This window comes from Macaca fascicularis, chromosome 6 (genome assembly GCF_037993035.2).
Source record: "Macaca fascicularis isolate 582-1 chromosome 6, T2T-MFA8v1.1".
NCBI lineage: Eukaryota > Metazoa > Chordata > Mammalia > Primates > Cercopithecidae > Macaca > Macaca fascicularis.
The window spans coordinates 37,254,499-37,282,407 of record NC_088380.1 but is presented as its reverse complement, the minus strand read 5'-3'; the positions used below and the strand labels follow the sequence as shown (position 1 = coordinate 37,282,407).

The window sequence follows — 27,909 nt, the reverse complement described above, 5'->3', positions numbered from 1 at the left end:
AGACACGGGGTTTCACCATGTCAGCCAGGATGGTCTTGATCTGCTGAAATCGTGATCCACCAGTCTTGGCCTCCCAAAGTGCTTAATGTATTCTTATTCAGTGAAAAGTTTTATTTTATTTTTATTTTTATTTTTTTTGAGACGGAGTCTCGCTCTGTAGCCCAGGCTGGAGTGCGGTGGCCGGATCTCAGCTCACTGCAAGCTCCGCCTCCCGGGTTCACGCCATTCTCCGGCCTCAGCCTCCCGAGTAGCTGGGACTACAGGCGCCCGCCACCTCGCCCGGCTAGTTTTTTGTATTTCTTAGTAGAGACGGGGTTTCACCGTGTTAGCCAGGATGGTCTCGATCTCCTGACCTCGTGATCCACCCGTCTCGGCCTCCCAAAGTGCTGGGATTACAGGCCAGTGAAAAGTTTTAAATGACATGTATGGAAATTGAATCTTTCTGAATGCTCTTTTGAGACCTATTAAAAGGCTCACAGGACCCCCCAGCCCGATAATCTGAATTACACTGTCTTCTACTAACCAATTCATATATATATCCAATTTCGTCACATTGGTTGATAACACTGCTTATTTTATTTTAATTTAATTTTATTTTTTGAGACAGTGTCTCACTCTGTTGCTCAGGCTAGAGCGCAGTGGCGTGATCTCAGCTCGCTGCAACCTCTGCCTCCCAGGCTCAAGCCATCCTCCCACCTCAGCCTCCAAGTAGCTGGGACTACAGGCACACACCACCATGCCTGGCTAATTTTCTGTAGAGAGAGATGGAGTTTCACCATGTTGCTCAGGCTGGTCCTCAGCTGCAAGCAACCTGCCCGTTCTGGCCTCTGAAAGTGCTAGGATTATAGGAGTAAGCAACCATGCCTGGCCTGGTTTCTTAATATTTGTTTAAAAATGTTGTTTCACCTTAAGGCTTAAGGATCACTTAAGCCCAGGAGTTTGAGTCTAGCCTGTGCAATACAGCAAGACCCCATCTGTATGGAAAAAAAAAAAGAGAAGAGATTGATTTAATCTTACCTAGTGGTAGAAAAAATTAGAAACATTTTATTTCAATTCAGGAACAGGACATGAATGTTCACGTATGATGACTGATTTATAATTTTGCTTTCTCATACTCCCCTCACTTCACCTGGTTTTGGTATCCAGATTGTAATTTAACTTTATAAAAAGAGTTGAGAAAGTGTTGCTGTTTTTCTTTTTTCTGGAATGGATTAAGATTAGAATATATCTTCATTCGATGTTTGATAGAACTTGTTAAAACAGTCTGAGTATGTTTTTATCTCTTTCCCTTTCTTTCAAGGGAGGTAGATTTTGGACTACTGAGTGAGGTATATGAATTTTAAATTATATGATAGATATTGTCAAACAAATGGTTCTCTAAAAAAGTTGCACCAATTTATATCACTATGAAGACTGAAATGTTTATCAATTTGATATAAAATTTTATTTCATCTTAATTTTGAATGCATCCCTTTATGAGCTAAGGTGACCACAATTTCATATATTTATTAAATCTTTCTGTATCGACTTGGCTATTCATTTCCAGTAAATTGCCTGTTTACTTCTTTCGTTTCTGTCTTCTTACAGATCTGTATGAGATTTCAGTATAAAAAAAATCAATACTTTGTGTTTACAATAAATGCATATTTCCCCATATTTGTTTTATATTTATGTAATTTATATATTTATGTTCTCTTATACACAAATTTATAATTAATCTTTTTTTTTTTTTCATTTCTACAATCCAGGTTTTCGGTCTGCTTAGAAATAACGCCTTCTCAACTCTTAGAATACCAAAACTTTGCCCAAATGTTTTTCTTATAATTTTATGACTTAAAAAATATAAACAGCTTATTAATCTAGAACACTTTTGCTTTCGGTGATCCAGGAATCCAGCCAAAATTGCAAAATACCTAGACAATCACCAACATCATTTATTAAACAATCCATTCTTATATGCTGATTTTAAAATGTAATCTTTAGAATGATAGAATTTTTAAACATCATTTTTCCAATGACTGTGTAAAAACCGATAAAATGAGATTCACTGAATGTTACACCCTTTAAGTAAAAGATTAATGGGAAATTGCATATTTACATGATATCAAAGTATCATCCCACAGATTATTTATGAATTGCAAAGGGAAAAATATGTACTTTTACAATAAAGAGAGGTTCACCACCTAAACACCACTGATATACTGAGACCATTTTATGATAATGATAAGATACAATGTAAAGTGCACAACATTGCTTATCAAGTACTCTTGCCAAAAATGTGTAACTAGAAACTAGTAAAACCTTAAAGCTAACTTCTACTTGATAGGAAATACAGAAAACAAATTAAGCAACACCAGCAGAAAAGAGTGGAGTTTAGAATATGAAATATTCTACAACGAAAGTGGCCAAACTCTTCAAAAACCAAAAATTAGTGTCATGGGGGGAAAAAGGTATCAGACTGCTTTAGATTAAAAGAGCCTCCATAAGAGATGCAAAAATCAAATGCAATGTGTGAAAAGCTAGATTTGAACATGCTTTGAAAAGATATTAAAGTCATATTTAGGACAAGTGGATTGGTAAAAGTCAAATATATTCTGGATATTAGATGATACCACAGAACTGACCTTAAGTTTTTTACAATTATTACCTTTGGTTTTTATATAGGAGCATATCCTTCTTAGCAGATATACTTAAGGACAAAGTGGCAGGATACCTGTTGGTGAAGGGGTTCATTGTGCTAATCTTAGAACTTTCTGCAGTTAAATTTTTGTAATATAAAGTTGAAAAAAAAAAATGCAACCTTTCTCAATAGTCTAAATTGTCCTATTTCTGCATTCTCTCTGTCCTACTGACCTATCCACTTGTTCCCTGCCAGACTAATTTTTTCCCTTTTCAAAGAAAATTATGTTTTATTATTGACAGATAATAGAGGCATAGATTTCTGGGATACACGTGGTAATTAAATACATTCATATAATTTGTAAAGATTGCATCAGTGTAATTGAGATATCCACCACCTTAAATATTTGTCTTTTCTGTATGGGAAAAACATTCAAATTATCTTCTTCCAGCTATTTTGAAATATAGATTGCTGTCAACTAGTCACCCTACTGAGCCATCCAACACTAAATGTTATTTCTCCTATCAAACAGTATATTTGTCCCCATTAATCAAGCTCTTTTCATCGCCTCCCTCCTCTACCCTTCCCAGCCTCTGGTAACTTCCAATCTATTCTCTATCTTCTTAAGATCCACTTTAATTGCCACATATGAGTGAGAACATATAATATTTGTCTGTGCTTTGCTTATTTCACTTAACATAATGACCTCCAGTTCCCTCTATGTTGCTCAAAATGACAGGACTTTACTCTTTTTTATGGCTAATATTCCATTGTGTATACATATACCTTTTCTTTATTTATTCATCCACTGATGGACACTTGTTTGATTCCATATTTTGGCTATTTTGTGAATAGTACTGCAATAAACATGGGCTTGCATCCCTTCAGTATACTGATTCCCCTTCTTTTGGATATATACCTACTAATGGAATTGCTGGATCATACAGTAGCTCTATTTTTAGTATTTTGAGAAACTGCCCTACAGTGTTCCAAAGGCTGTACTAATTTACATTCCCACCAACAGTATATGAGGCTTCCCTTTTCTCCACATCTTCACCAGTATTCACTATTACCTATATTTTTGAAAAAGGCCATTTTAATTAAGGCAAGATAATATCTCACTGTGCTTTTTATTTGTATTTCTCTGATGATGAGTGATGTTCGGCATTTTTTGCTGTATCTGCTGGCCATTTGTATGTCTTCATTTGAGAATGTTTACTCACACCTTTTGGCTATCTTTTAATTTGTTTTTGTTATTATTGTTTTGGTAATGAGGTCCTTATATATTATTGATATTCTAGTTATTAATCACTTGTCAAACAGTTTGCAAATATTTTCTCCCATTCTGTGGGCTGTCTCTTCACTTCGTTGATTGTTTCTTTTGCTGTACAGAAGCTTTTTAGCTTGATGTAATCCCATTTGTCTATTTCTTCCTTTGGTTGCCTGTGCTTTGAAATCTTAAACAAAGGGTATTTTGCACAGACCAACATCCTGGAGTGTTTCTTCAATGTTTTCTTCTAGTAGTTTCATAGTTTCATGTCTCAGATTTAAGTATTTAATCCATTTTGAGTTTACTTTTCACAGCATTATTTATCGAAGAGACTGTCCTTTCCTCCTTTTATGTTCTTGGTGCCTTTGTCAAAAGTAAGTTGTCTGTAAATATCTGTATTCTCTCTGGGATTGGTATGTGTGTTTTTATGCTAGCAACAAGCCGATTTGGTGACTATAATGTATTTGGTTACTTTGTAATGTATTTTTAAGTCAGGTAGTGACTTTGTTCTTTTTCCTCAGGATTGCTTTGGCAATTTGGGGTCTTTTTTGGTTCCATGTAAATTTTTTCTATTTATGTGAAGAATGTCATTGGTATTTTGATAGGGATTACACTGAATATGCAAACTGTTTTGGGTAGTACTGACTAAATTTTTTTATTTAGAATAACTTTAATATCTGGGTGAGGCTAATCCCCGACTAGGGTTTTTATTTCTTTATCTGAGCGTTTCTAAGAAATGACACAATACTGAATAGGTCCTCAAACTATATTAAATAGCTAAGTTGATTTTTGTTAAAAAACAACACATTTCTTAGAGTTAAAATTTACACTCTTTTTTATGCACATTCATGTGTATATGGACATTTACACAAGAAACAGATGTGCTCTTCTGACATTTTTCCTCTAATTAATTACATGTAAAATGTCCCTCAGATTTTTGTGTACCAGAGTATAGCAGTATATTACAAATATTAAGCATCTACATATACACATAGATATGTATGTATGGCACTCACACTCAATTCAGTAATTTTCTAAGTGTCTATTTCTTTTCGAGACAGACCTCAATTTGTCACCCAGGCTGGACTGCAATGGTGTGATCATGGCTCACTGTAGCCTTGACCTTCTGGGTTCAAGCAATCCTTTCACTCCAGCCTCCTGAGTAGCTGGGACTACAAGTAACTGCCACCATGCCTGGTTAATTTTTTTTTTTTTTTTTTTTGTAGAGACAGGGTTCCACTGTGTTGCCCAGGCTGGTCTTGAGCTCCTGGGCTCAACTGATTCTTCTGCCCCAGCCTCCTACAGTGCTGGGATTACAGGCGAGTACCACCGCACCTGGTTGTGTCTATTTCAAATGTGTCAAATTTGCTTCCCAGTTTCTCCTTGAGTTCGTGCGTAAAAAAAGCTCAACCTAATATTTCATTATCTGGTTTTGGGAAACCAGAGTTAGCTGTTTTGATGGATGACAAAGTTAAAAGTTTATAAATAACTTTATTAATGAATAAAGTTTCAACTTCATGCATAATAAACAAGAACACACATGTAGAAATTAGTGACTGAAAGCAAATTTTTAAAATTTGCTGTTAATTAAGGAGGACAGAAATAAAGATGTTTTGTATTATCCTTTGCACTTTTCTGCTTTAAAAAATTTCTTTAAAACATATAAATTTATACTAATAATAAATCAATTATTTAATAACCATGAAATATATCTCAAGGCAATATAACCTTAAAAAGACATCATAATATTAACGTTATGACATTAAGAACTAATAATCAAGTGAGAATTGGTAATTTAATCTCAAATTTTTGCATCTAAGATTAATTTTCCTCTACTGTACTACAGTAAATTTTTACAGTATAGTAAGTTTTTCATAGTAGTCATCCCTCAGTATCCATGAGGGATTGGTTCCAGTATCTTCTGTGAATACCAAAATCTGCAAATGCTCAAAAGTTCCTCATATAAAATGCACAATACCTGCATATAGCCCTATGCACTATATAGTACTTTAAATCATCTCTAGATTACTTACAATGCCTATACAATGTAAGTGCTATGTAAACAGTTGCTATACTGTATTGTTTATGTAATAATGACAAGAAAACATGCCTGTACATGTTCTGTACAGACTCAATTTTTTTTTTCCAAATATTTTCACTCAGCATTTGGTTGAATCCATGATGCAGAACCCATGTATGTGAAAGGCTGACTGTATCTACTTTACCAATTAAAATGTAAATGTCCCTTGGCTTAGTGCTAATGTAAGAAGAAGGAGCAATTTTAAAAAATGCAATTCTTCTTAATTTCATACCTAAATATACTTAGTTATATAATAACTGAATCCAAAAAGCCAAAATGACACTGCTCCTTTCACCTCCTTCCTAAAATGACAAATTTTCAAATGGTAAGTGTAACATGTTTTAATGATTTAAACCATATCTTTAAAAAGGTTCACTGACAAGTAAGTATACAGTATAGTATTTTAGTTTGTGTTTAATAATTATATTTTGAAAAACAAATTTGCTTGGAATTAAAGCACTTGGACATTCCCAGTAAAGTTACAAACAATTTTCTTACCTTGCTGCATCTGTGGATGTGTTGTGTAACTTGAAGGATGGGAATATGGCATGTATCCTGCAGGGCTTTGTGGGGCGTATGGACTAGGCACTGGGCTATTTTGCTGTGGCATAAATCTGTTCCCAGAGCTTGTCTGTGGTGGCACAAACCGGCTAAAACCCAAAATCCGAATAAAAAATATAAGGAAATAAAATAAACATGCTATTCCTTGAAATTTGACTGTCACAAAGTCCTCTGAACTCTAGTTTATATATGTACAATCTATGCAAATAGAAGAATCTTGCAAAATAGTCAAATAATATACAAAAATTGTTCGCAATTCATAATCAAAGAGTTACAATAAAAAAGTTTTTAAAAGCAGGTAATTTGTTTACTTATATAAAAGTACCAATCTGTTTAAGGTACTTAAAGCCATGTTCCCTAAATCTTACCTCAAACACATTAGTTATTTTAACATTCTTTTGTCTGTATGAAATTACATTACTAAGATGGTAGCTACTTCAATTAGCATATTAGACTATTTCCATATACAACATTTTAAGGCAAATGCACAAGTGAATTACTATTTAAGTATTTCAACTATTTAAACTCTAAATAATCCACCATTACCTAAATGTATGAACCATATATTCACCAGCATATTCACCACAGAAGACATTTAATAAATGATATATACACATATTACCTGGAGGGGCTATGTGAGATAGTGGTTTGTTGATAATTGGAAGATGCAGGACTACTGTGCATGGAATTCTGAGAAAGTTTATACTGAGACATCATCATTCCTATGCAAAACACAAAAATATAGAATGTTATTTTCTTCTAGCAGTAAAGTGTCCTTTAAATAACTGAAATCAGTTATTCTTTCACAAACATGCCAGAGATTTTTTTTGATCAATGTTTTCATTTCAAAGAGCAAAATATAGACACTGTAAAACTGTAAATTTCAAGAACAATTTTATTACAGCACCATTTTCCATAAAACTAATTCAGGACTAGAAACAGAGATTATAATATTTTTAAAAATTTTACTTGCTTACTCAATATTCTATTATTTAGTCTTAGAATTCAAAAGATTTTTTAAAAAGTTGTCTTATCTAACCTCGCACCTAACACAATACACTTCCTTCTACAACAGGACTCAGAGTAGTTTTTATTACATGAAAATTTTATCATATACACCTTTCATGCTTGGGAACTTAATTTCAAAAAGCTATTTGTATTATGGTTCAGACACAGGTTTTGAAAAGTACTTTACTTATGGGTCAAAAGTTTGAATTCCTGCAATTTCCATCTGAATGTCTTTTGAAGCAAAACAGAATGTACCTATTCCTTCTTTCACAATAACTCCTTGTCACATAGTAGGGATTAACAGAATATTTGATTAAAAAATAAAAACTTGAGAACAGCATTCTGGTTCTTACATTTATTTTCAAGCCAGACATTATTTCTCAAATATTATGCAAATGGCATTTCATTATACAGGAGACACAGAAAAATTCACTTATTTAGATATTTCAGAATCAGATAAAAATCTATAAATAACACCCTGAATTTTCTTATGATTTCTATAGCCAAACTCTTTTTTGGAAGCTGCAAACATCAAATTATATTTCCAAATTTCATTTCCTGCTGTTGTTACAAAAAGTGCCTTTCACTAGAAACATTCATACAGAAGTTCATTTGCTAAGAGTACTACAAAAGGGATTGTAGCTGAAAGAAATTAGGTTTCAAAATCACCTCTCAGTCTACCATTGAAGGGTGTTTTCTTAAGTATGTAGTCTAAATTTCAACTTCTGACTTTTCTTTTCCAACTCAAACTCAGCAAAAAATTGTTTTGCTCCATAGCTTAATAGCTTAATTACTATAATTATTGTTGCTGGAGGTTTTTTTTCTTTTTCTTTTTCTTTTGGAGGGAGATGAATACTCAATGAGACAGGAGTTAAAAAGCTTTTCCCCCATGAATTAACAGTCATCACTGGGACAAACTGGAATTACTAGTTTGAAAGCAATGGCTTTCTAAATAAAAGGGATAAATGAAATTCTTACAGTCCTTTTCAATTAGCTCTAAGTTCCAAAGAACTATGATTAAAGTGATTTGCATTTTATTAAATTTTCTCCACATGCATGACTCATATTTAAACTTACCAACCCCCAAATCAACTTTTTAAATTTCTATTTTATTTCTATTTTTTATTTTTTAATGAGACAGGATCTCTCTGTGTTGCCCAGGTTGGTCTCGAACTCCTGGGCTCAAGCAATCCTCCTACCTTGGCCTCCCAAGTGCCGGGATTACAGGTGTGAGCCACCACGCCCAGCCAGCTTTTAAAATTTCAAAGCCATTTATCACCAGGAAAATGCTTTAATTAAAAAAAAAAAAAATGCAACTAATCGTTAATTTTAAATGCTAGTTTATGCTTTTACAATGTAGGGTATATAGAAATCAATGTTTTGGACTAAAAAACAAGTGTATGTAGTATAAAACACAAAATATGTGACTGAGAGGTGAATACTCAAAGTTTTTATTAGAGTGATTTACTACCCAAATACTCAAAAATGTAAGCTGCAAAAATGTAGTATTAGTAACCTTAGATCCATTTATCCAATACTAGATTTACTCACATTCTCATGTAACTAATACTCCCACTCTATTAGTCTTTCTTCCAATCAACTCTTTCCATAATTTCTTTCAATTCCAACATTTTTCCAGAAAGTATTCATAACTCTAGCTTCCTCCATTATTTATATCTGTCTCCTACTACTGCAATCTAACTTATTAGTTCTGGTGAAGACAGAGCACTGTCCTGCATACCTACCTTCAACTTGCTAAAAGGCAAGTCAGTCAGAAGCATCCCCATTATGCATTTTGAGGAATCGACAGTAACTATGCAATTGCTTTCAAAATACCATTCAAACAACACAAATACACAGAATCAGCAAAGTAACATTATTTAAAGGAAACGGAATAGGAAGCATCATGGAAGTGCTGCCAACAAAGTAAACCAGAATGAATTGGGCAAAATTATTTTATTTTTTTTCTTTTTTTTGAAGACAGGATCTTGCTCTGTTGCTCAGGCTGGAGTGCAGTGGTGCAATCTCAGCTCACTGCAGCCTTGACCTCCTGAGTTCAAGCGATCCTCCCACTTCAGCCTCCCAAGTAGCTGGGACTACAGGTGCACGCCATAACAGCTAGCTAATTGTTGTATTTTTTTGTAGAGACAGGCTGGTCTTGAACTCCTGGCCTGAGGCAATCCACCTGCCTCAGCTTCCCAAAGTGCTGGGATTACAGGTGTGAGTCACCATGCCCAGCAAATACAGTTATTTAATTAACAAAGTTGAACTTTCTGAAGTTGTCTAAGCTATTCCCTCCCTGACTATTTTAATCTTGAGAGCCAAACAGGCACTTGGGCTTGTCAAATTCGGTAAACTTGAACAGAACAATGCTCTTAACCTAAAGGTACTCCGTGACTACATAAAAATTATGTCTGTGTTGGATGTAATATTTTTATTATTTTATAATACTATGAATCAATTTGTCTTTAAAAATACTTAACCAATTTTTCTGTTGCTAAGGCAACAGGAGTATTAAATCAATTACTAGAAAACCATGAATACAGAATCACAATCAGTATTAAAACTCTATATACCTGCTACAATGTACATGTTCAAAAGCTTTGCAAATATTTGATTAATGAAAGACTTATTTCAAATTAATTCTGATTTTCCAAAACAAAAAAAAATTTTTAAGCTGAGTAAACTGATATATTCCAAAATATGTAACAAAATACACTTAAAACTTTATCTAATTCTCAAGGAATTTAGTTACATATTAAACTACAAGAATCTTATCAATTTAGTTTCCTTCTTGTTCTTGGCTTGACTGAAGGCATAAACATGGCATTCCTGATAGGCCAGCTTGTTAAAGAAGACACCTGGATTTAAATATGTATAAAACAAGTTCTGATATGGGAATTCAGTTATTAAGAAACTCACCACTTTGTACATATCTGTTCTGCATGCTTTTCTCCCTGAAAACATTAGGACTCCTTGCCAGGACGGCCTGCAACAAGACTGGTATGTCACCTTCTGGGTCATCACTGCCAAGGTTATCTTTCAACTCTCTGGCATTGAGAAAATAAATATCAAAAATTAAAATGGTGACTGATTCTTAAGAAGACTTATCGTATAAAAGTAAATCACACTGGTATGGCCAACGATATGAATTTTCTCTTTTTTTTTTTGAGACGAAGTATTGCTCTTGTCCCCCAGGCTGGAGTGCAATGGTGCAATCTCGGCTCACTGCAACCTCCACCTCCCAGGTTCAAGTGATTCTCTTGCCTCAGCCTCCTGAGTAGCTGGGATTACAGGTGCCTGCCACCACGTCCAACTAATTTTTGTATTTTTGTATTTTTAGTAGAGATGGGGTTTCACCATGTTGGCCAGGCTGGTCTTTAACTCCTGACCTCGGGTGATCTGCCCACCTCAGTCTCCCTCAGTGCTGGGATTACAGGCATGAGCCACCACAACCGGCCCAACAGTTATGAATTTTCAAATATGCTATCCCTGGGAGAAATATAATTATCAAAAATAACAGAGAGGGATTCTTCTAAGGACACTCTTTTTTCTTCATTTTACTTTACACAGTCGGGGAAAAAAGCCCAAAACACTATGTTATTGAACTAAGAGTTTAATAATTTCCAAGTAGTTTTAGAATAGAAAAGAAATATATTCTATTCTAAACTACTCAAAATAATGGAAGGGTAGCGAAGTGACAGTTATACAAAAAGTTGATATTTGTTATTGGAATATATTTTCTTACATCTGAATATGAGTGACTCTGACTTTCTGGGAATGTCTTACAAATAAGATATTGTTGCCACACTGATTAAGACAAGAGCCAGAGGTTATGTAATTTTTCCATCTTATATTGTTTTCTCAAATAATGTCATGGTGGGGGGAAAGCAGAAACCAAACAGCAAATTTCAATACCTTCACAGCAGCAATTTTCAATAAACTTTAATGTAAGTAGCAAATTAAATTCACAACCATGGAGATGATGATAAAACTAAGCATAGGCAGTGTTTTAATTTTACATTATACATGTCAATGTTCTACTCATTGGATCTAACCATGAAGACCTATAAAGATGTTGTCCAATGATAAGACTCACTACATTTCTAGGGCAATCTTAAGGGAGCTCTCCATAAAATAAGTCCTTATTTTATGTGTGCTATTTCCTTTACATCTTTAAATATTTGGTGAAAACTACTGAATAAGTATGTACAAGCATAAGAAGTGATTTAGAGGCTGGGCGTGGTGGCTCACGCCTGTAATCCTAGCACTTTGGGAGGCTGAAGTGGGTGGATCACCTGAAGTCAGGAATTTGAGACCAGCTGGGCCAGTATGGTGAAAACCTGTCTCTACTTAAAATACAAAAATTAGCCAAGCGTGGTGCCGGGGGCCTGTAATCCCAGCTACTCAGGAGGCTGAGGCAGGAGAATGGCGTGAACCCAGGAGGTGGAGGTTGAGTGAGCCAAGACCGTACCATTGCATTCCAGCCTGGGGGACAGAGCAAGACTCTGTCTCAAAAAAAAAAAAAAAAAAAAAAGGTGATTTAAATATTGCTGAATTTTGGGAGTGACAAAATATTAGTAGTAGTATACTTCTTTCTGATTTTAACCAATCATTTCTCAGCTTCTCTATTAGAAAATCCATTTAGTAAGCATCTCACCTTAGCGTCATCAGCTTTAAAAATGTCCCCAAAGTATGTACTGCATCTAATGCAGACACCTGTCCATTATAATGTGTTTATCCTCATTCCCCTACATGATGAATCTTTAAATTAAAAAAAAAAAAAAAAAGAATGTGAGGTTACATGAGTAACATTGTGTGGTGGGATATGAAGGGATAAGAATGAGAAATTTTACTTTTTACACATTTTTGTGTTGTTGTTATAAATATGATTTGGTTTTGTAGCGAAAAAAATATTTTTTTTTTCCCCAGTGCAGTGGCGTGATCTTGGCTCACTGCAACCTCTTCCTCCCGGGTTCAAGTGATTCTCCTGCCTCAGCCTCCCGAGTAGCTGGAACTAAGGCATGCGCCACAATGCCCAGCTAATTTTTGTATTTTTAGTAGAGACAGGGTTTCACCATGTTGGCCAGGATGGTCTCAATCTCTTGATCTTGTGATCTGCCTGCCTGGGCCTCCCAAAGTGCTGGGATTAAAAGTGTGAGCCACCGCCCCTGGCCGAAAAATAAATTTTAAAAGGTATACCTGTGCAAAAAATTGTAAATATGCTATATAATTTAAATCAATTTTATTTTAAAAAGTTTACTGTGTGAAAATACATACCTATAATTAGATGGTAGAGTAAATTCTAGGAAAACTTAGTCCCAAACTCTATAACAGCCTTTCATGGAGTTAGCCCTTGAATTCTTATATACTTCTCCTGAAAAGCATGTAAGCCTACTCCAAAAAGAGCTAGTAGCATAGTCTATTAGAGTCTGTGAATTTTAACTACTCCAGCAATATCAGGAAAAAGGGATATAGTTTCTTTTTTTTTTTTTTTTTGAGACAGGGTCTCGCTCTTTCGCTCAGGTTAGAGTGCAGTGGCTCGATCTCGGCTCACTGCAAGCTCCGCCGCTCTGGTTCCCGCCATACTCCTGCCTCAGTCTCCTGAGTAGCTGGGACTACAGACGGCCGTCACCACGCCCAGCTAATTTTTTTTTTTTTTTTTGGTATTTTAGTAGAGACGGGGTTTCACTGTGTTAGCCAGGATGGTGTTGCTCTCCTGACCTTGTGATCCGCCTGCCTCGGCCTCCCAAAGTGCTGGGATTACAGGCGTGAGCCACCGCGCCCAGCCAGGGATATAGTTTCATGACCAGATCTCTGCAAAGACGATTGATCCCCCAAGATAAGTTCAAAAGAGCTGAAAAAATATCCATAGAGCTACATGGGTCAGAGTTATCTAAAAATTGCCTATTTAAATCTCATTCATCTATTATCGCAATAAGACTATATTCTCCCTTGGATACTGATATATTTTAAAAATAAACTATGCATCTAAAAATTTTTGAAATAAAACCAGGAATATGGATTCTCTTGGGCCAAAACTTTTTACTTATATTAGATATAAAATTGATCATACTTACATGTGATCTGTTGATACCTGGTTGAGGCTATGGACAAGCTGTGAAACCAAATTGTCATCCCTACAAGCCAAAAGGCAGTTCACCTCTTCTGCTATTCGTGCATTAAAGAGAAGGCTCTTTGTAGTTGTAGCAGGTAAAGGAGATGGAAGAGGCAGCTGGTTCAGGACTATTTGGAATAAAATCAGATTATTAGAAATTGAGTGACTGTAAGAAGTCTCTTTAGTGTTTATCTGTATTTTGGGATTAAACGTAAGTTATAAATATCAATGTGACAAATTATTAAAAAGCATTCCTCCTCTTCCTAACACACCTCAATCAACCCTACAAAACTCCCAAAACATCACTTGGACCATAATAGATTATACTAGTCTCTAGGAATAAAATTCAGCTCCCTTATATTCATCCTTGCTTTTCATTTCTTAAACAAATGACTAGCGAAAAGGGCATGGTTACAAACTAACTTCCAATGTAGCAATTCATTAATTTCATTTGTTCTTTTTTATAAGATTTATCAGAATCACTAGTACGCTCATACAAATAAATCAAATAACAGTATCTGACTCTTCATAAAACACAAGTAACATTTTTTAAAAGCTTAAGAATATACAAATAAATACTTCACTTTAGCAAGAAAGCATTCATAGCATAGAATTCTGTAAGAATATTAAAATATTCTTCTAAATTCCAAATTCCTAATTATCTCCTCTTTATTCTCTAATAGCAAACAAAAGAACATAAATGTTTTATAGTAGCTTAAACTCAGCTGTTTAATCTCTGTTCACCTAACAGAAATTTGTTCATTTATCTAAAAGTTAAGAAAGCTAACTAAAATGTCAGGTGTCTGTTTCTGGCTTAATTTCTAATCACCTATACAGTATAATTATTATGGTGCTCAGCCCCAATAGGTACGAACAGGATTTTCATTAATAAAAACACAGAAAATAAATTATTACCTAATAAACAGGGCTTCTTGCAAAGACAAAATATTGAGGTATAGCAAAGATCATGGGGAGAAAAACCAAAAAGAAATTCCTTATAGTATATCTGATTTTGTACTCCTGAAGTATTTATGCCTTACCTACAACAAAGTGATAATACCAGTTTCAAAAAGTTTTCTTACCTAATGCTAACCCAATCACCTACAGCACTTCCCTGTTAATTTAGACCTCATAAACTAGTTATGCTAGTTTCCTACGCTCAAAGCTATATAGGCTGTTATCTATTTTACCCCACTAAAACCAACTGGAAATTCACAAAACAAAACAAAAGCCAGAAAAATTGTATTTGGAGGATACTGAACATGGACAAAAACATTTCTTGAAGATACTTTCTCCTAGCTCCCTTATTATGAAGTTCCAAATCTTGCACAATGCTATACAAAGAAAAGTATGCCATTCTCTCACTTTCTACCCTTCCCTCTCATATCTTTTTCCTTTTATTTATTCAGGTAGGACGACACAGTAACTAAAATTGTAGGGAGCTTTTTACTCAAGGACTAAGAATTATAGTTACAAATGCCTAACGAAAGAATAAATCTCTGAAAAATTGAGTTACATTAAATAAATCTCAAAAGACTGGCAATGTTCTTTAAAATTCTTAAGTCCTTAGAGTAAAACAGGCTGCTGATATCCCCAACAAACTCCAACAGATTACTGAACATGACAACCAAATTAAACATCACTAAGAAGTTAGATAAATTAGGCTGTCAATTGTTTTTTCTTTAAAGGGCAGTTTCAGTTGCTTTTTCTGTAAATGTGTTTTAAAGAACCTATAATAATTTTTAGAACAGTCACTGTAAAAATTATTAACACACAGTAGAACTTAAGTTAGATAAATTAACCAAACTTACGGTCTGTGAGACTAGCAATCCCCGCAAGAGTAGTAATGGGGACATGGGGCATATCCCCATTCATCCTGAATTTCTGGAATGGTGTTGCCTATAAAAGTACTCAGTTCAGGTGCCAGCTGTCATTACTTCCCATTTCCCAAACACTGCAACACACAAAACAGACAATTATTTGTAGAAATATGTCAGATATATTACTACCAGGAAAATGCTTAGTCACTATAAAAAAAATTTCTGCTTTTGTTTGTTCAACCTATATAATAATCATTTTTATATACCACTTACTATATGTTAAGCAATTGCAAAGTGCTTTGCACACATTAACTCAGTCCTCACAACAACCCAGTACAACAGCTACTATTGTTTTTTGCATTTTACTAAGAGGAAATTAATTTACTGTGAGTTTAAAGTAACTAGTGGAGCAAGAATTAGAACCAAAGCAATATGGTTCCAGAGTTTGTTTCTTAACTGCTAGGCTGGATGGCTAGATAGGAATACTTGATCAACCTCGACAAGCACTGTAATTCATTTCCACAATATAAGCACATTAAACATTTAACTTCATAATCTAGCTTCAACTTGCCTTTCTAGCTGTGTCTTTTATCACTATCCTACATAAACCACCCTCCCCAACCAACCTGATCTAATCAGATTCTCCCAAATCTCCCTTGTGTATTCCCATCTTTATACACTTCCTTAAGACATTCTTCCTACCTAGGAAGCCCATTCCTACTTTGGTCCAAATCCTATAATTCTTCAAGATCCAAAGCATGTTCCCACTATTTCATGAAACCTCAAATTCACCCAAATGAGTATCTTAACCTACTCTGAACTTATGACATTTATTGCCCAATATTATTTTGGTAAATAATTATATATTCCTTTGTGACATCTTTTGAAACTTGTCTTGTTTCAATCTTGCATGGTTACTTACTGTTCATGTACTTAGCTTGTCTTTCCAACTATCACTACATGTTTCTTATAAGTCACATAACCAATGTGCAACCACAGAAAGGCAAAGACGTGTTAACATTTTTAATGTTCCCCATACAAATTACTTAACTGACTTTAATGTTTAGTATTTACCATGATGGAATTCTCTCTATATATACACACAGAAAAATATATGAAGACATTCTGTAAAACTGAACACTTTGTTATTCTGTTCAAAGCCCCCACATTTTCACATTTTTCTCTTCTTATTTTCAACATATGGCTTGTAAAACATTTATCTTTCCTTTAACAGTGCTTGGTAAACCCTTTTTTGTAAGCAGATAATATTTTACCAATGTATACATTAATGGAAGGTACACTTTCATTAAGTTACTTTTACTTTATAAATTAATCAGCAAATGGAACTCTACACCAAACTAAGCCATAGAGCTAAGATTGAAAACTGAATTGTAGCTTCCAGTTTAAAAAGCTTAAATATTTATCTTTTAAAGGCTGTATTTGCTAGTCAGTTACTTTTAAGAGAACCTCTTAAGTTTTTGTGTTGTAAACGTCAAACATTCAAATGACATAATACTAGTAATTTCCCTTACTTATATGTCTGAATGCAACATTGCAAATAAGAATTTTTTTAATGTATAATTATACAGGTAGTTAAAATTAAGAATTTCCTTTGCCCCAAACATGATTATTATAAATATCAGACCTATTGATCAAAGGTACATTAAACAGGTACAATAAATATAAGATCTATTGAACAAAGGCACATTAAACAGGTACACACACACACACACACACACACACACACACACACACACACAGAGAACTTAACAAGAGTTATAAAGTAAGCATCCATAGAACCACCATCCAAAAGGCTAGCATTCTGGTTCCTTCTAGGGGTATTAACTATCTTGTCCTTGTGGTAATCACTTCCTCTTTTTTCTTTACATTTAAAGACCTTTATATGTACATTCTTTACCAATTGCCAGGTAAGGGAAAAAAACGTTACTTTCCTTTGTTGAATGACTGACAAAATTTCTAGTAGAAGCCCACTGAAAGGAAAAGGCACAGGAAATAATATAGGAAAGCTATAATCACTACTAGCTATTCTATATTTGTCCATTTGCTACACTGTGGACTCTACTCTTTGAAATTATTAATTTGATTCTTTAACAATTACTAAAGAAATTTAATGCAACATTGCATAGTTAGCAGTCACATGAAGCACTTTAAAAAGTTGGCTGGAATTTAAAATTTCCTGATAAAAGTCACCAAAACACAATGAATTTTTCATAAATTTATGCTAATAAGGAAGTTCCAACTTATGCTTAGTAATTAATGGAAATAAATCATTGAATGAAAATGACTTACAGATCACAAAAATATCGTTATTCATATACAACTCACTGTTGTACATGTACACTGCCATATTCAAGCAGATTAAGTAACAAATGACTGTATTTAATTATTTAACTCAGAGGCTAGGAACCTAAAAAGAGTAATATGCTAGAGGATTCTACTGTGGGCTACCTGACTGTTTTCTGAAGCCCCAGGTGAGTAACAAATAGAGCAGATCCAACCCCAGGCTAGGATTTTTAGCCTAAAAATGACTATGTATTTAGTTACCCATATATGAACTAGAAGATTAATAAGCCTAACCACAAGATTGTGCTTTTCACAGTGATATAAAAAAGCACTGAATACTGATGTTAACTAAATACTGGGAGTAAAGGGGAAAGGGCGGGAGAGCAACAATACTTACTTGGTTTAAAGTGCTTTAATTACATGCTGATAGATGATTACTGACAAAAACATTTGATCTTCACTGCTGAACTATAGCTAATACCACTGGAATCCAAGATTTTGAAGAACAGCAGAGGAATTTGGTAGAAATGAGGTCACAATTTTAGCTAAAGTCACAGCTTTTAATAAATGTAAGTAATCTGTGTAAATATTGCTACTTTATGTTGGAAGGTGACCAGGGTCCATCAAGAAATAGTGTTCCTAGGATTCTAAACATGAACAAACACACCCTAACTAACTAGCTATGACATTTTTGGCTCTGGATTGAATAATGTTTTGGACTGCTTAGCTCTGTGAAAGTATACTGTTTTTTGTAAAACTGAAGCTGACATGTGTCCAGAATGAAATGGCAACCAAACTGTAAAGAAGATTTTAATGAGGGCTTTAAAACTGTCACTTAAGGTAGTGCTTTACAATCTGTGACTGGTTACCGATTAGTAGATTATAAAATAAATTTAGTGGGTTGAACACTGAAAGGAATGGAGGGAATAGAAATATAAGGGTATACTGCACAGTGCTTTGTGAGTCCAGGTAAAATGTCTTTTAAATTGTGGGTCACCAGGCAAAGCCATCTGAGAGCTGCTGATGTGAAAAAATGGAAGAGTGAGGAAAGTAGCTCACCTCATAAGTGGTGATGAGAATAAAATAAAATAATGCACATGTATCATCTGACATACCACCTGGCACATAGTAAGTGATCCAGAAAGTTAACAGCATTACTAAATAGATTTGGGAGAACAGAGGAAGAACAGGAGTCTTTTCGAATCAAATAGAGTGAAAGGCATCTTTTCAATACAAATAATTCCTACTTCTGAAAGATCTATTATAAATAATTATTTGGCATTCCAGTATATATTTCACCACAGTATTACAAGTCATAGTCTTGGGCCTGCTCACCTACAATTACTTAAATCATAAGGTAGGAGAAATAAATACTGGAGACAGAAAGCAGAAAAAAATCTAACTGTTGTAATACTAAGAACTAAATCAAACAAAATACATTGAGTGAGAAATCATTTATAAACTAAATTTAAGAATGGCTTGAGGTTTAATTAAAAGAATGCTTAATTAGAGTAAGATACTATAGTAAATTATCAATTTAGCCCATTCTAATGAGTCTGAAGGGAACTTTTAAGCATTTGCTAAGATTTTTAAAGACTCCAGTTCATTTAATTTCACTACCAAATTTACAACTTCCTCAAGCAAACAAAAGAAATGCAAATAAAACAGTATCAGTAGGGATTATAATAATATTAAAATTGGGACAGATTTGGAATAGAAGGCATTCTTATTATCTGATGGTAGATAAATTTTCTGGAGGGCCACTTTGCACCCTATAAACAAAGCCTTAAAAACATGCAAATTTTTTCTCAACAATTTCACTTTTAGAAATATATCCTAAAGAAATAATCATATACATGCTGAAAAACATACACATGTAGATACTCCCACAACATTTTTACTACATTTAGTTGGCGGGCGCCTGTAGTCCCAGCTACTCGGGAGGCTGAGGCAGGAGAATGGCGTAAACCCGGGAGGTGGAGTTTGCAGTGAGCTGAGATCCGGCCACTACACTCCAGCCCGGGTAACAGAGCGAGACTCCGTCTCAAAAAAAAAAAAAAAAAAAAAAAAAAAAACACTTACTATGTAATAAAAATGGTTATAAACACTTTAATATACTTTCATTTAATCCTCATATGAACCTGAGGTGCTAATATTACAGTTCTATTTGATGAAGAATGTGATGTACAGAGAAGATAAATAATTTGCCTAAGGTCATACAACTGGAGTCAAACCCAGGCTATCTGGTACATGGACACTTAAACTAACAACTAAAATGTATAACAATATTATTAGTATAACAAATGATGGTACATCCATGAGAGATTACTATGCATACACAATCAATATACTCAAAATATATAGCCAAGAAAGAAAGAGATTAATTAGGCTGTGTGTTTGAATCCAAGCTTCCCCACTTACTACAAAACCTTGGACAATGTATTTAATTTCTGCACCTCAGTTTCCTCATCTCTAAGAGGTAGGTAATTATTATTAAATTTTGCTGTGAGGATGAAATAATATGTGTAAAGTTCTTAGAATTGTGCTGGGCATGTAGTAAATGTTCGTTAAATGTAAGCTGTTATTTATTATATATTCTTCTGCATCTTGCTTTTGCCATGTATATTATCTTGGAAATCTTTCATTTATGCAGATCTGTCTCATTCTTTTTTAAATATTATTTTACAGGTTGACTGAAACATCCAGTTTAAAAGACTGTTAGTCAGTATACTGTACCATGTGACAGTGAAGTATGGTGACTCTGGCTTTATGGAGTTAGGCTCCTTACTTTATAACCACATTTAGTATGTGATTCACACTTCTATGGCACTGCAATTACTCTTAACTTTCTTCTTGATCTGAACTATTGAGCAGAAAGCAAAATTCACTTTGAGGAAAATCAGTTTTGGATACAAGATTACAATGAGTAAGTAAACACCATGATATTTTTTATGCTAAGTTCATAACCTTTCTTCTCAAAATTTGCACAATGACATTTTAACAAATAAATCTTACCAAGCACAAACCCCTTATTTCCTCCATCTTTGAATACACTAATAATGAGCTAAATACATGATGGATGTTAAGATATGATTTTGGTAACTTTTCCCATAACAACTATTCAATCTGTCTTAGTAATTTAATAATTGAAATTGCTTTAAACTCTACTTTGTGTTGTTTTCCAGAAAAATCTGCTTCATCTTGTCTTTACATAACTAAAGTATTTTCCTTTTACTATGCTTAATAGTTAACAGTTTAAAATGCCATATCAGGTTATATAACAGTTTCATTCAACCCTGTAAGTACCCCCTGAGTTATAAGCGGCACCCCAACACAACATACTATTTCTAAAATATTTAGTCCTTCATGACGCATCCAATTAATGTTTATCTCTTATGTTACTGTGTCAGACACTATGCTAGGTAAGCAAAGTACAATGGTTAACAAGACGGAAACATCCTCTGCCCTTTAAAATTTGAGTTTGGCCACAAGAATGTGGTAAAGGGAATACATATTTCAGAGGCAGAAAAGAGAAAGAATCATTGAATTAAAGCCTGAACCAACTTTACAGTGATGATTCTGTATTTTAATCTCTCCACAAATTGGCACTAAAATAAAAAAGAATGACAAAGATTCTTAAAATTCAAGAAAAGATATTAAAGATATATTGCTAATCAAAAATGTCAATGTGCACATCATAAGCTCACCAACCAAGCTAAATACTTTTCCTTAAAACATTTTCATAAAAATGATGGTCTATGCATGAAAAAAAAGAATATTATTAAACCTTTAACAATGATTAGGGGTCGGGTATATTCTGAGATGTTGGGGAATTGTTATTTTGGTGGTATTTTTATCTGTATCCTTGGACTTTTATTATGATTAGAATATTACTTTATGATTCAGGAAAACAGTAATATAAACTATGATAAAATAAAAGAATTAGTAAGTCTCCTGTTGCTGCTACATGTACATAGATTTCTCTGAGTATTTAAATAATTACCTATGTTAAGCATCTTCTATGAAGTACACTGAGCTAGGTGCTAAAGACTAATATAACATGCAAGGTATATTCATAAACACTTTAGAGCATATGGCCAGAAAGGTCAATTGGAGCCTGCAAGGGAGTTTCTTATATAATGTTGATATCTTTTTCCACATCCTTAAGCTTTCAGTTAAGACTAATTTAATAGTGATAAGGAAGATAGGGTGGGGGAGGAAGAGACAGAGACAGAGGATGGAAGCAGAAAGTTCTGTTAGAATACTGCAGTACTTACATGTAACCATGGTGTGATTTTGGACTTGTTCAGATTAAAATGCCAGTGTAATATCTAGTTGGAGATGTCTAAAGCAGGAAGTTGGAAATTCACAATGTGACAAAAGTGGTCTGAACTATAGCTATAGTTATGGAAGTGATTTACTGAGGGTTGATAAGTTACATTATAATAGATCAGATAGGCAAGAAATAAAGTAACGCTGTGGGGGAAATTTTTTTGGCACTTGTTATGTGTCAGATATTTATACATCCCTTTTCTTAATCATTCCAATATCAAAGGACTATAAAGATTATTACTATTTCACAGATGCAAAAATTAAGTTTCAGGGCCTAAAAACTCTGTCTATAGCTAAACAGGCAGCACGCAGCAGAAATAGGATTTGAATTCAGGTGTTGCTAACCAAATCTTATATTCTTATGTTTGTCTAAAGGACATAAAACTGAGAAACATCTACACTGCTATGGAAAAAAGATAAACCTACAGCAAACAGTAAAAGTTCTTCAGAGAAGATAAGTGTCTGTTCAAGGTCTCTGAGCTGGTAATTCACTAGCCAAGACTAGAATATAAGTGTTTGATCTCCAGTTCAGCATTCTTTATACTATACTGTCACCTTGTGTGATTATAACACTATTTTGAATAAACTGAAATTTCATATACGTGGAATATTTAACTAATTAATACCTTCTTTGCTAATGTTAACTTTTTTGGTGGTGGGAGAAAGGCTTAAAACTAAGTACATATATATACACACACAGATATATGTGTGTATATATACACACACACTGTTTTTGAGCAGGAAAAATTTAATATATAGAATTATTAAGTAGTAAAAAATGGTTAACTGGATGGTATAAAAAGGATTCTACAAAATACAGGAATGGCAAATACAGGAAGCAGCTACCATCCATGGAGTTAAGGGGGGAAAATACCTGAGGAAAATAAGAATTTGGAAAAGCATACTCATCTCACAAGGCTGAGATTCAGACCTTGTTATAGTGTGGCTGCAGCCCAGCCTGTTGGGTAACAGAAAAGTTTGCTCGAGTCCTGGTGGGCCAGGAAACTAAGGGTAGATCTGTTAACATACTATGCTAAGAACTAAGGTCAGACCTTAGAATTGTCCCGCCACCACTTGGAGGGATGACTGAAAGCTTTAGTAAGAGAGGAGCAAGATTTCTGGGGGCAAGAATGAAAAGGTTCTCCTTGCCCTTTGCTCAGCCTTCTCACATTAAACAATTTTTTAAAAAGTTTAAATTAGTATATTTTTATTGTCCTAGTTTATATTACATTTAACATTATAAACCACCTAAAATCCTTTTAGAAAATAGGTGGGATATAAATGCTAAATAGCTACACAGGTTAAGTAAATAAATAAATCTATGTGGTACTACTTACTATTTTAAATAGGTCAGTGAGTCCCTAGAGAGTGGCACCTCTCCAGCAGAATCCTTTCACTTCAGTCAAGCCACCTTCAGATTCCTTTTCCCTGCCTGCTATTTAAGAACAGATTTTTCACATGCTATTTAAGATACTTCTGAAAGGATCTTCCTCAAATTCTAGTTCAAAAACAAAAAGTTCCCAATAAGTTGCACTGTAAAAATTCTCATTTTCTTTAAAACATTTCTGCTTTTCTAAAGTTCCAAATTACTTCCAATAAATTTTTAAAATGTAAAATAAAGCAAAGTTCTAAAACTCTCTTGAGACACTTGCTTTGCTTCTGGAACACTGAGTTCTCTGCAGCCACCATGCTGGATACCAATAATGTATATGTGTGTCCCAACAGTGTAGCTATATCACATAATATATTTATAACATGTATTAGAAGGATATATTTACACTGCTGAGTACTATTATGCAGAGAAAGAAAAGTTACCACTAAGTAAATAAGGTTGAGATGTAGGGTTTCTCAAAAGCAGTTTATAAAATATGTTCACGTTTGCTGAGAAATAAAACAATGAGTAAAACTATATACTTCTATGAACTGACTTCAATAAAACTTCATATAACTTTAAATAGTCCCAGTTTGTTATACAGTTAAATGGATTTGCAGAGGCCTGTAGTTAGTTACACAAAGTTTAATTGTACCAAACTATACAAAACTACAAACTACCTCAGGAAAAATATAGTCCTGTGTCCTGGAATTTGATTATTATAAATTTATTTTTACATAGAGGCTACAGAGGAAATTTCCAAGCGCATCTATGAATTGTTCGGATTCCTAGTCCACCCCCAACACACCAAAACAAAATTTATTCCTCATCTTCTTTTACACTGCAAAATAGCCTGTCTCCAAGTCCCTTATATAGGTTGAAACTGTTATAAGACTGTTTCATATACAATCGTATTAGAAATGCAAAATCAAACAATGACTGTTTATTTCCAAATGAGGTTTAGGTTTTAAAGAACTATAAAATTAAGATCTAGATCTCAACTTTTGACCAAAACATATGTGATATACAATTAATTTAGTCTGCAATATAAAAGCCTTTTATGTGAAAATTACTGAATAGTCCACAAGAGGGCACACTTTCAACTAATGTAAATAAGTGGAAAAATTAAAAATTCAGTTTTTTTTTTTTTTTTTTTTTTTTACTAGCACATCAAAGATTGGCCAGATTCTTCTGATTATTCAACAATATTAGAAAGCAAAAGATCCCGAAGTGTGTGGGTTTTTTTTGTTTAAATACCGAAATGGAAACTTTTTTGAGATATATGTGAAATATAAGAAAAACTTGTGAACAAGACTTCTATATTAATATTAAAATTAAATTATAAAAGTATGCAATAGTCTTTGCCATTTTGGTTCTGTTAGCCATTTGGAATTTGGCTGCCTTAAGAATCTTTTCAAGAAACTCTGGCTACTTTGATTTTTGATCCTCAATTCTTCAAGACAATCTAGTATGAGAACACGGAATATGTTTCAGATACTTTAGGAAACTCTCCCAATTAATAGGTAAGATCATTAATAAAGCACATGAAAGAGCAATCAAGAAAGGGTATACATGGAAGAGGTGCAAACAATCGTGGAGCACTTATGCATAATCTGCATACTGATCTCTATCCTGCTCTAACTCATTCAAAAATACCATTTCAGCAATTCTCCTCTCTCCTGTATCATCCATTTTTCCACATATTGAATAATCCCAATCAGCATAAAACATATATATGCAAATAATTCTCCCTACTCGCAATTAAAAGAAAACCCAAAAAACCCCACCCTTTATCTTGACCCCTATGATCTCCCTCCAACAATGGCTTAATTTTTCTGTTCCCTTTCACAGCAAAATTACCTCAGTTGTTTATATTCATCCCTAATTCTTCTACTTTCTCTTGGAACCCATAATCATATGTGTTTTTATTCTCCATTCCACCAAATATCTAGCCACAGTTAGCAATGGCACTAAAATTGCTAGATTCAGTGGGCAAGCCTCTCACCCCAAATGATGTGACCTAGTAATCAACAAAGTTGATCACTCTCTCCTCCTTGAATAATTCTTTACTTGTTTTCCAGAACAACATATTCTCCTAGTTCTGCTGACTAACCTGGCCACTCCAGAATCCTCTTCTGGTTCCTTTCATCTTCCTCTCCATACTCTACTGTTGACCTCATTCAGTGGCATGATTTTAAAACAGTGCTTCTGTGCTTATGGCTCCCAAATTTGTATTTCTAAATCTGACTTCTTCCCCATATACTAGACTCATATCCAACTATCTAATCAATATCTCTGCTTTAGTACAAATTTATTCCCCCTCCCCAAACTGTTCTGATTCTAGGGTTTTTTTTTTTTTTATAGTTACATATGGATTTTAGAATCATCTTGTTAATTTCTACAAAGCTGCTTGGAATATGATAGATATAGCATTTAATCTATGTAACAATTTGGGTAGAACTGATAACCATATTGAGCATTATGATCTACAAATGATGTATATGTCTCCACTAATTTAGATATTCTTTAATTTCGCTCAGCAATGTTTACTAGTTTTCAGTCTATGGTGCTTTCACATACTTTTTCAGATTTATTCCTAAGTAGTTCACATTTTTGATGTTATTATAATTGACAAATTTTTGATTTCCAATTGTTAATTGCTAGGATGCAGAAATACAATAGAATATTGTATATTAATTCTGTATCCTGAAAACTTACTAACCTTACTTATTAATTCTGGGGTCTTTTTTGTACAGTTGGCCTTCCGTATTCACAGGTTCCACATCCATGGATTCAACCAATTGTGGACTGAAAATATGTGAGAAAAAACAATATGACAATAAAAAACACAACAAAAATTTAAAAGTACAGTATAACAACTATATAGTTTTCTGTAATAGAAGGTTTTGCTTTTTTTTTTTGTTTTGTTTTGTTTTTTTTTACTAAGGATTACTATGGAAACTTTTTTGTTAGGTACAAAATACTACAGTCTCACAGTGAGGTTGGCAATAATTAAAACTTCTTTTTGGCCAGGCACAGTGGCTCACGTCTGTAATCCCAGCACTTTGGGTGGCTGAGGCGGGAGGATCACGAGGTCAGAGAGAGACCATCCTGGCTAACACGGTGAAACCCCGTCTCTACTAAAAATACAAAAAATTAGCCGGGCGTGGTGACGGGCACCTGTAGTACCAGCTACTCAGGAGGCTGAGGCAGGAGAATGGCATGAACCCGGGAGGCGGAGCTTGCAGTGAGCTGAGATGGCGCCACTGCACTCCAGCCTGGGTGACAGAGTGAGACTCCACCTCAAAAAAACAAACAAAAACAAAACAAAACAACAAACAAAACAAAACAAAAAAACCTTCTTTTTTTCAGTCCTACTACTGCTAAACCATGTTTCTCTCGGGCTGTATTTCTGCAATTGGTTTCAAAAACTCAGAAAACAGTTCAAAAGAACTACATATAACCACTAAATAATATAACTAATGAATGTGAAAAAAGATACTGGAATAGCTTTTTAGGGAGGATAATTTTTTTTTTTTTTTTTTTAAGACAAAGTCTCACTCTGTCACCCAGGCTGAAGTGCAGTGGTGCGATCTGGGCTCACTACAGCCTCTGCCTCCAGGGTTCAAGTGATTCTTGCGCCTCAGCCCCTCAAGTAGTTGGGCTACAGGTGTGCGCCGCCACCATGCCCAGCTAATTTTTTTATTTTTAGTAAAGACGGGGCTTCATCATCTTGGTCAGACTGGTCTCAAACTCCTGACCTCAAGTGATCCGCCTGCTTTGGCCTCCCAAAGTGCTGGGATTACAGGCGTGAGCCACTGAATCCGGCCTTTTTTTTTTTTTTTAAGACAGAGTCTCACTCCATCACCCAGGCTGGCGTGCAGTGGCATGATCTCAGCTTACTGAAACCTCTGACTCACGGGTTCAAGTGATTCTTGTGCCTCAGCCTCCCGAGTAGCTGGGATTAAGGCATGCACCACCCCACCCGGCTAATTTTGGTATTTTTAGTAGAGATGGGCTTTCACCATGTTGGCCAGGCTGGCTTCAAACTCATGACCTGAGGTGATCCACCCCTCATCCACCTCCCAAAGAGCTGTGCTTATAGGCATGAGCCACTGCGCCTGGCCAGCGAAGATAAATTTTTAAAAAGTCAACTTAAACCAATAAAAAAGAGCTTTTTACTAAGGATCTAAGTTTATAAACTATTTTAAGTAGTTCGATTTACAGAAAAAGAAGCTATCAATGGAGAAAAGTGACTTGTAACTCATTACCTACAGTAACCTTTCTAGGCTTTCCATTGGACCTCTGCATTATATGACAGGTATACAAATTAAGTATGATATAAATTAGGGATGTATTTTTTTCTAAATTAATATACTCATGGTCAATGAACCAATCACAACATGCAAGTTTTGATAACATGA

At 34.4% G+C, this 27,909-nt stretch overlaps 1 protein-coding gene across 5 annotated transcripts in view; it reads right to left on the bottom strand.

Moving 5' to 3' along the window:
• The window catches only part of NIPBL (NIPBL cohesin loading factor), a 194,153-nt gene that overhangs the window by 96,445 nt on the left and 69,799 nt on the right, over nucleotides 1-27,909 (bottom strand). For 3 of the 5 annotated variants that reach the window (XM_005556732.5, XM_005556734.5, XM_005556733.5), the window contains exons 2-6: nucleotides 15,469-15,611; nucleotides 13,620-13,785; nucleotides 10,462-10,589; nucleotides 7,154-7,253; nucleotides 6,469-6,620 (exon numbers count right to left, since the gene is read on the bottom strand). In XM_005556732.5, coding sequence (XP_005556789.1) covers nucleotides 6,469-6,620; nucleotides 7,154-7,253; nucleotides 10,462-10,589; nucleotides 13,620-13,785; nucleotides 15,469-15,532 — 610 coding nt within the window. In that variant the 5' untranslated portion in view covers nucleotides 15,533-15,611. Of the gene's footprint in view, nucleotides 1-6,468; nucleotides 6,621-7,153; nucleotides 7,254-10,461; nucleotides 10,590-13,619; nucleotides 13,786-15,468; nucleotides 15,612-26,207; nucleotides 26,294-27,909 lie in introns of all 5 variants that reach the window. The other 2 variants (XM_015451282.4, XM_073993316.1) reach the window with 1 other exon arrangement.